Genomic DNA, 13,046 nt, shown 5'->3' on the forward strand with positions numbered 1-13,046 from the left:
TATATATATAACATATATATTACATCCACAAATACTCAGAATCCGCAAATGCAGAGAACCCACCTATTTACATATACACCATATATATATATATATATATATATGGGTTGTGTCAGGAAGGGCATCCGTCGTAAAAAACTGCCAAATCCCTGATGCAAAACAGTGGGTGCTGTTTTGCTGTGGCAACCACCGAAAGGGATAAGCCGAAAGTGAAGAAGAAGAAGATAAGTAAATAGTGTGTATATATATATATATATATATATATATATATATATATATATATATATATATATATATACACAGTATGTATAGTGTATATGTAAAGAGGGGGAGGGGGTTCTCTGTATTCGTGGATGTCTCTGGTATGAAGGAGGAGTACTATATATATATATATATATATATATATATATATATATATACATAGAAAGACGATAGGTCCCCCACTCAGAAATGTCATTGTCTTCTCTCCAGGGTGGACTGAGCTCAACTGTGGGCGTGAGGGTCAAAGTGATGGACATCAATGACAACCGGCCCACTTTCTATCCAGTCCTTTACACTGTTAGTCTTAGTACCCACAGTGCCCCTGGAACCTCTGTTGTCAAGGTGACAGCCAATGATCCTGATGCTGGTGAAAACGGCAGGGTTACCTACCGCACAGTACCTGGAGGGAGTTCCCCTTTCTTCACGCTCAACAAGGACACAGGTGATCCTCTGGTCCTCTCACTTTGTCAAAAGGAGAAAAAAGTGTTAAAGAAGCACATTTCAGATTAGCATTTATATGTGGCCTTAGAGATGATAACGTGTTTGTCCAATCAAATTTTACATAAAATTGTGTGATTAGCTTAAATAATAATATGAACAAAAATGTCATGTCATTTGTGTTTGTTTTTCACATGCAATTTTGTCTTTTCATTGTGGCATCAATCAGCACATCTGCTCAATATGTTTAGAAGCCCATACCAATTGATATGATTTTCTTCTTCTCAGGAGTGATTTCTCTTTCACGCTCACTGCATAGCAAAGCAAACACAGTCATCTCCATGGTGATATCAGCTGTGGATGGCGATGGTCTGACGGCACCTGTGAATGCCAGAGTCAACGTGAGCATCGTCGGAGGCTCGATGGCGTCTCCGGTGTTTGAACAGGCACAGTATTTTTTCACCGTGTCTGAGGATGTTCTCAGGGGCACGGCTGTGGGAGTGGTCCGTGCTGCTACCAAGACAGGTGAGAACTTTAACTCTCCCAACTTCTTTTTTGTTTGTCGTATGTCTCCAGTCTGCTGTTGAAGCATACTGGAAAACTTCCACATAATGTTCCTGTTTCTTGCCTTTTGACACGTCTCAGAATAGAAATGTGCCACCGGGCTGCAAATAGTTTTCCCTTCAAATTTTTGCAGCTTTAAATGCCACTAGAACATGTATTCTAGGATTTAAAAGCACTAATTAATAATGAATGGTTTAGCAGGTGTTGTGGTAAAGGATGCTACCCATGCATCACTGCCAAATTCAAGTCCCTAATTGGCCAAAGTTCAACTGGTTTATCTTTCTACTTGCGTGCAATGGCTGCACATTTTATACAAATAGCCTGAAAACTGACTTAAAAAAAAGTGTGTGGTAAAGCGAGAGTTTTAAATGCCGAAGCATAGACTTTACATTGGAAGTGGCCGCTTGAGTCCGCGATTCTGAGCTAGGTGTGAACGTAGCATTTGATGTTAGCTAAAGTTGAATACAACTTTTCCATTTTTTTAAAGAAGTTGAATGATGTAATTTTAAAAATGTATTGTTTGAATGTATATCACTCTTCATAATGTGAAAAAAAGTTTTCCATCATTTTAATCTGATTAAAATTGTAGGAAATCTCTTTTCACTTCTGTTGTTTTTGTCCTTTTTCTTAATTGTCCTCCATACAGGTATCTCTAAAGGCATCTACTACTCCATCTCTTCGGGAGACCCAGATGGATATTTTACTGTTGACAGCACATCTGGTACCATTCGCACAGCACTTCCTCTCGACCATGAAACCTGCTCCAGTCTGGACCTGGAGATCCAGGCGCGTTCCGGTTCTCCTCCTTCCTATGGAACCAGTCGGGTCCACATAACCATTTCGGATATCAATGACAATGCTCCCACCTTCCTCCCTTCCTCATCAGAATCCCTTCTTTTACCAGAAGTCACAAAAATGGGGACTGTCATCTACCGCATTCAGGCCACAGACAAGGACTCTAGTCACAACGGTCAGCTCAGCTTTGACTTGATCTCTGCTGGGGCTGCAGGCAGCAGTGGCCAGAGGACGTTCGGTGTCGATCGTGGCAGTGGGGAAGTTCGCCTCATTGGCAGCCTTTCGTATGACACTGTTCCACGCTATGACCTCCAAGTGATTGCCAAGGATGGTGGGGCACCTCAGCTCAGCTCCACCTTCACGCTTGTTGTCCACATCCAAGCACAAGATGCTCAAGGCCCCAACTTTGACACCCTGACGTATCGAGTGGAGCTGCGGGAAAACACGCCTCTTAACACTCGCTTCCTCCAGGTGCGAGCTCTCAACAGAGAGGCTTCTGGAAATGGTGGCAGCTCGTCGTCTATCTCCTCCTCCATTTCCTACCGCCTCAGACCGGATGGGGATGCAGCTGGTTTCGGAATCTTGCCAGACAGTGGTTGGCTTTTTGTTCGGAGCTCTTTGGACAGGGAAGCCAAAGACATGTATCTACTGACTGTCCTCGCCACTTCCAGACACGGCGGGACTGGGAGAACCGGTAGTGCCACTGTCAGGGTTACTGTGACTGATGAGAATGATAATTCCCCACGATTGAGCCAGGAGAGAGTGTTCCTGGCTGTCAGGGAGAACCTGCTAGCAGGAACAGGCTTCGGCAGGGTCTCCGCTACGGACCGAGATGCAGGGCTCAATGCTCGACTCACCTATCGACTGCTGCATGCAGACAAGCACTTTCAGATCAACTCTCAAACAGGTGACAAATATGTGATTGAATAAATGTTTATTTTATCAATATAGTCACATATATTTATTTGAATGATGTATGCTTAATCCTAAAGTGTCTCTTCTTCTACTTCTTTTGATTTAGGTGAGATCAGCACTCGCCTTGCCTTGGACAGAGAGCAACAGTCCAGCTATCAGCTCTTTGTGGTGGTACAAGACGGGGGTACTCCTCCACGCAGCGCCACTGGCACTGCCCACATCAGTGTGCTGGATGAAAATGACCACGCCCCCACTTTCACTCACGTCAGACCCGACAGGGAGCGGATGTTTCAGGTGAGAGAAATGGGATGCAGGGAACTGTCGATGAGAATTCAACCATTTAAAAGAAATTTAATTTAATAAAAAGTTGATAATATGCAAGATCCAATACTCTTGGGTAAGAGATCGCGTTGTGTTTTCTTATGGCTATTTTTCTATGAATGTCTTCTCTTTTATTGATCAAATGCAGAAATATTTTATCCATTTAGTTTGTATTTAAACAGGCGTTTCTAGATTAAAGAGAAATGGCTGTCACTTATGTTTTGGTAAATCATATTTAAGGTCTTTGCACTGTAAAAGGTTCTTTGAAAATGTGTCTTTTTTGTCTTCTATATTTCAGTGTTGTGAAACCTGTTATTACAGTAAAATCCCACTCCGATCACCTTTTGAACTCTTGTAAAAGCATTCCCAGCGCTCTTTTAATTATGTCATTTTTATCCAAAATCCAAAAAACCTGTGTTGCTTTCTAGGACATAGTTTCTGCAGAGCAGCAGTAGTTTATTAGAAACTTGCCTCTGAGTTGCTAGTATAGAAAGTGTTTGCTCTCCATTACTGTTCAGTGATAATAAAACTGATTAGCTAAAATTACTTGAGTAGTCTGAGATGGAGAAGATATCATTAATATTTGTTGTTTAGCTGATAGAATTTGAATTTCTTAGAAAAACGAATATGTCATCTGCATAAAGACAAACTTTATGATGGCTATGTTTTGTTTTAATTCCTTTAATGGTCTCATGGTCTTATTGCTGCAGCCAGAGGTTCAAATAATATAGCAAAAAGAGAGGGGGAGAGCGGACAACCTTGTCTAGTTCCAAGAAAAAAACCTGTGATAGGTCTGTTTGTTAGTTCTGACTGATGCGAGGGATTTTTTTCTATTCTATTTTAAAGTCTGCAATGATTAAATAATTATTAGATTAATTTTAAGGAATTGTGGGATCTTTCTCTGGTTTAGATTATGGATTATGTTGGCTCAGTTCATGTCAGGTGGATTGACGTCACATCTTTTTCAAACTATATATTTTTTTTCTGTTCCTGAGTCACAAGGATTTAAACTAATAAATACTCAGATATGCAAATGCTGATATGAGAAATGTTACAAGATCATGCTATAAACACCATTTTAAAACAAAAAAATCGCAGCCGAAAAAATCAACAGCACTATAAAAATGATTTAATTTCAATCCCCTTTTAGTTATATATTGGTCTAATATTTTTTATGTCTTTACAGATAACGGAGGGGCTTCCATCTGGGACATTAGTGGGATCTGTGACCGCTAAAGATCCAGATGAGGGAGAGAATGGAACCGTATACTACTCCCTATCAGGTGAATGTTTACCTGCAGGGTAATCCAGTTTTCTTCACGCGTAATTAGGCAGTGATTGTAACTATTGTATTTTCTCCCAAGGCTCCAGAGCAGAGCGTTTCTCCCTTAACCCAAACACAGGCGAGCTTAAAACTGCTTCTCCCCTGAGGTGGGCAGAAAGAGCGGAGTACACTTTCACCGTGACCGCTGCTGACCATGGGACGCCGGGTCTCAGCTCCACCTGTCAGATATGGATACAAGTAAATATGATTCGTATTTTCAATCTTTATAATCTTTATGTGGATCTGTGCATAATTTTAAATGCAAAGTAACTGAGACCAAAGGCCAGTATCCTGCACATTGGCTCAAATATAGCACATAACTTAGTGTGTCTGAACTTTGTAACTGTCAAAGGAGTTTAAAAAGGGAGATACATATCAGAAAGGGAGAAGGTGAAGCCATGCCTATATAAACATCAGCATCTTTCCAATATAGTGAACTCTTCCTAATCTGAAAATCAGAAGGGTAATCAAAACCCACATTAAGAGACCCAGAACTTTCCTTTCCGAACTGTTCTTTTAAGCTTTCTGTCAGCTACTCAAACCAGCAAATCGGCATCAGACATCAGGAGGATTCAGAAGCAGCAGCATGAGAGGGCTGGAGAATTTCTTCTGCAGGGGAACTGTGTGTTTTTGTGTGATACGATTTCAGGGAGGGAGAGGATGCAAACCGCTGCAGCAGCGCTTGCGTTCAATTTTTTTTTTTTTTTTTTTGCTCGTGTGCTGCTTGTGTGACAGTCTGATTAGACAGACGGGAAACAGGCGCCTTGAAATCAAACGCTCCCAGATGAGATTTGATTAGAGCCAGATGTATTAAATCACAGAGAAAGGGAATGCGCTCCACTACACAGTAGCAAACTGACACACACACACCTATAGTACAGTTACAGCAAGGTAACTGAGTAAACAAACACGGACTCGTCTTTTCGTAATCTGTTGTCACTGTCTAAACATCAGCAATAAATTTATGAAGGTGCATGAAGTTATAGTTTTATAGACGTCTCTACCACTTATCTCAATCATAGAAATGATGGAGCATGAGTTCATACTGCCTGCAGCTCTTTGATCTGTCCCAGATCTATTTCAGAAACCCGAGGCTGTGTCAAACAGTCAAAGACCCGCTGGCACGTCTTTGTTTCCCCTCGCTGCAGACTGGGGCATGTGGAGGTTGTTTAGCGGTCCGCACTACTTGGAATGATGTATTTAGAGTTTCCCCACCATCGCACCCTTCATTTTTCCTTTCCTTTTAGGTCAGAGACGCTGACTCTCATGTCGAAGCCAGAAGGGCCACAGTGTCAAGATATTTACTGGAAGGATTGCACATAATGCCTTCATGTTCAATGAGAGTCTCTCTGAGGGTTGTTATTGTGTTGGCAACAAAGCAGAAACAGACTACAGCCCAAGGGCATGTTTAGGGATGGGTTGTGGTGAAAGCCTTATAGCTGCACTGTCTGCAAAATATCAAAAGAAATCAAATTGAGTAACATAAAACAGAACTCCCCTTGATGTTTTGTCCCATGAAATGATTCACTGGAAAAGTTCTACAGTTTGTTTTAGCATATTTTGGCATGTCTTTGGTTGATTAGGGAAAGGAATTCCGAGTGATTGTGATCTGAATGGCCATTATTAGCTGAATAATAATAAAAAAAGGAAAGAATTCAGGAAACTCTTCCTTTTTTTTAGGTCATCAGCTCCTCCAGGTCTATCCCCAAGCCAAACGTCCTCTCCATGACCCTGAACGTAGTTGAGGGGGCCGCACCTGGCTCCATCATCGGCTCTGTGGGCCAAGTTGACAAGCCTGAATCTAATGCTCTGGAGGGCCAGGTGACCTATTTGGTAGTAGACGGGACGGACCGGGATGGGACTTTCATGGTGGATCGTCTCAAAGGGGACGTGTACCTGGTCCGGGAGCTGGACTATGAGAAGGGCTCAAGCTACACTCTTCACATCGAGGTGTCTGACTTCTCCAAGGCGTTTCCGAACAGCTACCTGGTGAAGCTGGAGATTCTTGTGCAGGACAGCAACGACCATGCCCCCCAGTTCTCTGAAGACCCTGTCACCATCGTGATCCCAGAGAACAAAGAACCTGGAGCTTCCGTTTATACCTTTCAGGCTGGGGATCAGGTTAAAACTCTTCTGAAATTCCATTCAACTGAAGCAAGCGTTTTATTTTTATCCCTAGTTCTGTTTAACCCAACAGTTTTTTATGTGTGTAGGATGGCAGTGGGCCCAATAGTGAACTACGTTATTCCATTGAGCACCAGTGGCCTCAAACTCCTGGTCTTTTGACCCTTGACCCGCTTAGTGGGGTCCTGACGCTGGGACAGCAGTTGGATCGTGAGTCCACACCCTTCCTCTACCTGGTGGTACGAGCCACAGACCAGGCCGTGGATCCCTCTCAGAGGCGCTGGGGTTCAGTCACTGCTCGGCTGTTTGTGAAAGATGAAAACGACAACCCTCCGGTGTTCAGCTCTCCATCTGCCGTCAGCGTCATGGAGGATCAGCCCGTAGGGTATGTGTCAATCAATGATTTTGTATGTTTTCAATCAAACTTAAGTACAAATGTGTACAGTTGTGTGGCAGAAAATTATTTTGCTTTTCTGATCTGTCATTTCGCTTAATAAACGGAAAACTTTTGCTTCCACCGACAGGTTTGTGATTTTGCACGTTATGGCTCGCGATGCAGATGAAGGAGAAAATGGCAGAGTGTCGTACAGAATCCAGTCAGGCAACAGCGCTGGTGGCTTCAGTCTGAGCCCCAACACTGGTACGTTCATTTAGCCCTGTAGCACTGGAGATGTCACTGCCAACACCTAAATAACAAACTCTATGCAACAAAACTTTCTATGCTATCAATATGAATCAGCTAATTTCACACCAGTTTTGCAATGTTGCATCACTCTGCAACACATAGTGGTGGGGGAAAAAAATAGATTTTTAGATGCATCGATTATGATCCATAAATGATTCTGAGTCATTTCAGAAATTTTAAATAAAAATGTGTGTCATTTAAAGTAAAAGTAAGTAACAAGCGGAACTAAATGGAAAGCGCTTTGCACTCTGGAGCTAAAGGGTTTTGTTCAGGGTGTCAGAATTCAGGCCTCGAGGGTCAGCCAACCTGTCATTGAAGCTCCTGATTGGCCAAAAACACCTGATCCAGATAATCAACAGTGAGATTTCTGGAAAATCAGCTGGAGGCCAGCCTTTGGGGTCTGGAGTTTGACATCCTTGGACTTAATGCAAGTGTAAGTCTAAATTTGCCATCAAGAAAAATTAATATTTCAGGAAACTGCATTTTTTGTGCTTCATAAATGTTATTTATGGTATACAAATGATGCTAAATTTCCTCCATTAACGCCTGGTTTTGTATGTCTTGTATGTATTACTATAACACAGCATGACTGCTACACCCTGTGAGATTTTAGGATTCCACTCATGACAATGGCACTGATGAGCGAATAGTGCAGGAAGTCACTCTTTGAACTCTAAAAAAACCCAAATCTTTCCCCACAGATCATGCAACACTTTCAAGCACAGTAACTGATATTTTACTGGGCTGTATAGGTCCGGGCAACTCTTTCCGTCTAATGTATGTTCAAATTGAGTCTCTTTATCGCTGGCGCTGTGCAGTGTAGGCGTGCTCTGCTCTGGCTGGAAAGAAATTAGGAGCCATAAAACAGACACTTAATGCAGGTTCCAGATGGAAGAAAGTCTCCGCGTCATTACTGTCAAACGTCGGGTGGGTTGATTTCACTTCTGGTTTGCTTCTCAGACTGTGTGGTGTTAATCTTGCCATTAATAAGCTCTGGAACAGCAGATTAGCATGTATTGCCAACATGTTTGCCAAGCTGTTTCTCTAACGTGGGGGCAGCATTTGACAGGTTACAGACTATATATAGAAAGTTAGCTCTGCCAAGTTTTTGGCTCTTTCTCATTATTTTTGCACTATAGTTTTCTCCTTATACTTTCTCTGACTGGTTATGTTCTTTTTTTTCTCTTTTTGGATTGACAGAAATACAAACTAGTGCAGTTTATATTCCGGTTGTATTTTTCCTTTTTACACCTACCAGGGGAGGCAACCAGACCTCACAGACACTCTGTATCAGAGCTGTGCAACAGTCAACAGCCGAGTGTCTGTTTGGCACTGTGTGGTCTCTAGAAGATACACGTCTCTCAGGCACTCCTGGTAAATGTGTTGAGTCCTGCAAAACAAGCACAAACAAGTACACAGATGCAAATGTCATGTTTCCGCTCACTTTGCCTGACCTTCCTGACTTGTTCCGATGACAGGGCTATGGGATGTAGGGATAAAGAGGCTGGAGAATAGGGGAAACCAGACTGGAAATGGAAATTCTAATTATAGGTGTTATTTCAATTGGAGTGAATTAGATTGAATGTTAGGGCATTAGTTTGTGCCTCACTGATTTAAAGGAAAACAGATTTAACAGCCCAAATAAACTAACTTTAAGATGTGACAATGCTCTTGTTTTTTTGTTTTTTTTTTTTTTATGTGGAAAATCTTGTAAAGGAAAAGCTCTTATTTTGTTAGTCCTCAAAGAATACATAAAGATAATTTTAGGCATAAGCACTTTTTAGTGAGTTATATGAAAAATTTAAGTAAAAATTGAATTAATTTTTTTATTCTTTTTACATAATTTGTAAATTTCAATTTTTCAGGCTCTCTATCCATCCTAAAAGCTCTGGACCGGGAAGAGCAAGAAGTTTTTAACATCACGATTGTAGCGGAAGACCATGGAGTACCCCAGCTGTCCACGTCTCAGGTCCTGTGTGTGCAGGTGATCGATGTGAACGATGAAGCTCCGATGTTCCAGCAAGCTGAGTTTGGGACTCAGGTGATGGAGAACAAGGGTCCAGGAACCACAGTTCTGAAAGTCACTGCCACCGATCGAGACCAAGGTTGGTTTATAACAAAGTCCAGTGAAAAAAATACTTTTTAATGTTGTAAAAATCTATTTTTGAAAACTGTTTAATCAAAAGTTTGCATTGTTATTGAATACACCCTTGAAATAACAAGTTTTTTTTTTCTATTGTTGTGCAGGATCATGATAAAATTAATGCAAAATTTGGTAAAAAAAATTTTGTAAAGACAATTTTGTTTTAAGAAGACAGAAAAAAACAAAAAAACAAAATTAGAAACAATTATGCATTTCAGGAAACAAAAATATATTTTATTTTCAATTGTTTTTATAATATAGTTTTTACTATTATATGATTTACATTCTATTCTGTTCTATTCTATATTTTCTTTTCGTTAAATGTATTTTTATGGTTTGATTTTTCTACTTTAAAAAAAAAAAAAAACTAAGCTCAAACCTTTTTATTTTTAGAAATTTTTTTCAAAGATTTTCCATAAAAAACAAATAACTGGCCCACTTTCATACTAAACAATCAAGACACACGAGCAGACTTAAAAAAACAAATTCTTCAAAGTGAACTAGTAGATCACAGCCACTTGCCAATGAACCACTGTGGTCACAAACCACATCAAAATTTGTTCCTAAAATTTTTGGAGTTTCCCTCATTTTGTTTTCCTTTTTGGTTAGTAATATAATATTACTTTTATTTCTACTGCAGGTTCAAATGGCCACATAACATACGGAGGAGTGACAGAGGATGGCTTTGTCATCAACCCTCTGACAGGAGTCATCACTACTACCAGGGAGCTAGATGCAGAACAACAGAATCACTATGTACTCACAGGTACTAGGCTTAGTATTATCTTTTAAGAGTTCTGTCATTCATAAAAACTCATATCAGTTTAGTTTTTCCATTCTGTAATTCTTAACTTTCATTGCCAGTGTATGCCAGGGATGGAGGGCTCCCTCCAAACTTCGCCAAGGCTGTGGTTCGTGTGGAGGTGGAGGATGTGAATGACAACCCTCCTGTCTTTGCTAAGATGTGGTATGGACTCGAAGTCCCAGAAAACCAAGCGGCTGTGGAGCTTTGCTTCATCAAGGCCACAGACCCGGACTCAGGTCCCGGTGGGGAGCTGGAGTACAAAATTGCGGGTAAGAAAACAACAATATGTGAACAAAATCAGTATTAATTGGTAATGTCTTCACACAACCAAATTTACTCAGAAGTTAATCAAATATTGACATAAAGTTTTGTTTTTTGATCTGAAAAACATCAAGTTGGGGAATATTATCTCAGATCTTTACTGGATTCAGTCACTAAAAGAAATAAAAAAGTTAAATCAAATGTCACACATCTAAGAGTGCGAAATTTGTTTCCTGCTTTTGACCCATCCCCCTGGGGGAGGGGTGAGATGCAAACACAGCTGCGCTCAAGAACAATTTGATGGACCCCTCCCCCCCAATACAACCCCTTTGCAAATGAGTGTCAAGCAGGAAAGCAATGGGTCTTGTTATTAGCGTCTCTGCTTTGGATTTGAGCACAAGACTTTTCAGTCAGGGCAGACACTCCACCACAAGGGATACAGACTACACACACCTGTTGTCCCAAACAACAGTCATTTTCATGTCACAGATAAGATCTGAGCACATTGCATAACTCTTTGCCTTGGATTTATTTTTCATTAAATAGTCATATTTTGACTTAAATCCACACTTGGAAAAATGCCCCCTTTCATTTCTATAATAAAAGTCTAATTCTCAGGAAATACTTGCATGATTTTTAGGATTTTTTGTGCTGTTTCTTTTCCTTTAGCTGGCGATCCTGATGGAGATTTCCAGCTCCACAGCAGAACCGGAGCTCTCTCCACTTCACGTGGGCTTGACAGGGAGAAAAGGCCTAAATATACCCTTGAGGTGGTGGCAGTGGACAAAGGCAGCCCGGCTCTTAGCGCAACTGCCACAGTGGAAGTCAAAGTGTTGGACATCAATGACAATAGCCCTGTCTTTAGCAGAAATAGTTACGCAGTGGAGGTTTCAGAGGATGCTGCAGAGGGGTACCAAGTTTTGCAGGCAAGTGACTGATAATGAGGAATTCAGATTATTCGCTTTTCACAAATGTTGACGTCTTTTTTAAAATCTTTTTCAGGTGTCTGCGACAGATGTAGATGAAGGCCTCAATGGGAAGATTTTGTATTTTCTCAATCAAGAGGCAGACGGAGCATTTGCTGTAGACGAGGACACTGGGCGAATCACCACAGCAGCACCGCTTGACCGGGAAAAACTGGCATCATATAGCTTTCGAGTTTTTGCAGTTGATCTTTCACCTTCTGCGCCCAGCAACTCCTCTGCCCAGGTAAACAAAGTCATTGTTTTGTAGAAGGAGTTTTATTCTAACTTTTGATGATTTGGAAAGCAAAACAAATTTTATCTGCTTTTCCAGGTGAAAGTTACCATTCTTGATGTCAACGACAATGCTCCATTCTTCATCCAAGATCCACTGATCGTTGAAGTGTCCAGCAGGCGTTCCCAGCGTGTCTTAGCCACCATGAAGGCTGAGGATAAGGACTTTGGGGCCAATGGTTCTGTGTTTTATCGCTTTGCCACCCCAGTTAAAGGTTTCGGCATTAACTCCCTGACTGGGGAGATCCAGGCCACTGAACCACTGGGCGGTCTGACACAGGCTCAAAGGACCCTGATAGTAGAAGCCATGGACCAAGGCAGCCCAGCTCAATCTGCCCATGGAGTTGTGGTGATTTATGTGAAAGAAGTGGAGTACAATGGAATTCGATTTTCAAAAAATGCCAGAGATGTGAGCATCCAAGAGAATGCTTCCAAAGGTTGGAGAGATTGATCAAGTATTCATAACATTGCATCTGTGAAGCATTTGTGTTTAAAAGCAACTTCACATTTTCTGAATTTTTAAATTCCAGGCACAGCTGTCGCTCAGGCTCAAGCCGAATACCCGGATGGTACACGTCAAGGGATTAGCTATAGTTTGTTTAGCGGAAACAAAAAACATTCATTTAAAATCAGCTCCTCAACAGGTAAGACTTTACAGATTCAAGGTTAAATGTAGATCATTAAATGTATCTACTTAACAATCACATTTTAATGCATTGTCTTGCATGCAGGTGAAATCTGGGTTGAGAGCTCCAATGGGTTAGACTTCGAAGACGCTCCCAGACTCCGTCTTGTTGTCAAGGCTGAAACCATGTCATCCACATCCTTTATGGCTTTTAATTTGGTTCTGCAGGATGTCAATGACAACCTCCCCCGCTTCCAACTGCAGAACTATGTGGCTTTTATGAAAGAAGCTCAAGGATATGAGATGCCAATCATACAGGTACTTATAAATTTGCAGCTTGTGCAATTTTTTCTTAATTGTTTGGTTTAAGTTCAATACTATGGAGTCTCGAAAGAGCCAGAATGAAATAAATATATACACCATTAAATAAATAAATAAATATGTCATTAAATATTTAAAAGTGGCAATAAATAAATAAATGTTGAAATCAATAAATAAATGTTGAAATAAATGTGGCATTAAAATATTA

The 13,046-nt window shown here is 40.9% G+C and overlaps 1 protein-coding gene across 1 annotated transcript in view; it reads left to right on the forward strand.

The window, feature by feature from the left end:
- The window catches only part of dchs1b (dachsous cadherin-related 1b), a 92,106-nt gene that overhangs the window by 70,994 nt on the left and 8,066 nt on the right, over nt 1-13,046 (forward strand). Inside the window, exons 6-22 of the mRNA XM_024265865.2 lie at nt 472-703; nt 988-1,224; nt 1,910-2,965; nt 3,080-3,267; nt 4,481-4,577; nt 4,659-4,816; nt 6,299-6,739; nt 6,832-7,127; nt 7,267-7,382; nt 9,293-9,532; nt 10,211-10,336; nt 10,435-10,644; nt 11,306-11,562; nt 11,639-11,845; nt 11,933-12,329; nt 12,423-12,536; nt 12,624-12,835. Of these exons, the coding sequence (XP_024121633.1) occupies nt 472-703; nt 988-1,224; nt 1,910-2,965; nt 3,080-3,267; nt 4,481-4,577; nt 4,659-4,816; nt 6,299-6,739; nt 6,832-7,127; nt 7,267-7,382; nt 9,293-9,532; nt 10,211-10,336; nt 10,435-10,644; nt 11,306-11,562; nt 11,639-11,845; nt 11,933-12,329; nt 12,423-12,536; nt 12,624-12,835 (4,584 nt within the window). The remainder of the gene's footprint in view (nt 1-471; nt 704-987; nt 1,225-1,909; nt 2,966-3,079; nt 3,268-4,480; nt 4,578-4,658; nt 4,817-6,298; nt 6,740-6,831; nt 7,128-7,266; nt 7,383-9,292; nt 9,533-10,210; nt 10,337-10,434; nt 10,645-11,305; nt 11,563-11,638; nt 11,846-11,932; nt 12,330-12,422; nt 12,537-12,623; nt 12,836-13,046) is intronic.

The sequence above is a fragment of the Oryzias melastigma genome, linkage group LG14 (assembly GCF_002922805.2).
Source record: "Oryzias melastigma strain HK-1 linkage group LG14, ASM292280v2, whole genome shotgun sequence".
NCBI lineage: Eukaryota > Metazoa > Chordata > Actinopteri > Beloniformes > Adrianichthyidae > Oryzias > Oryzias melastigma.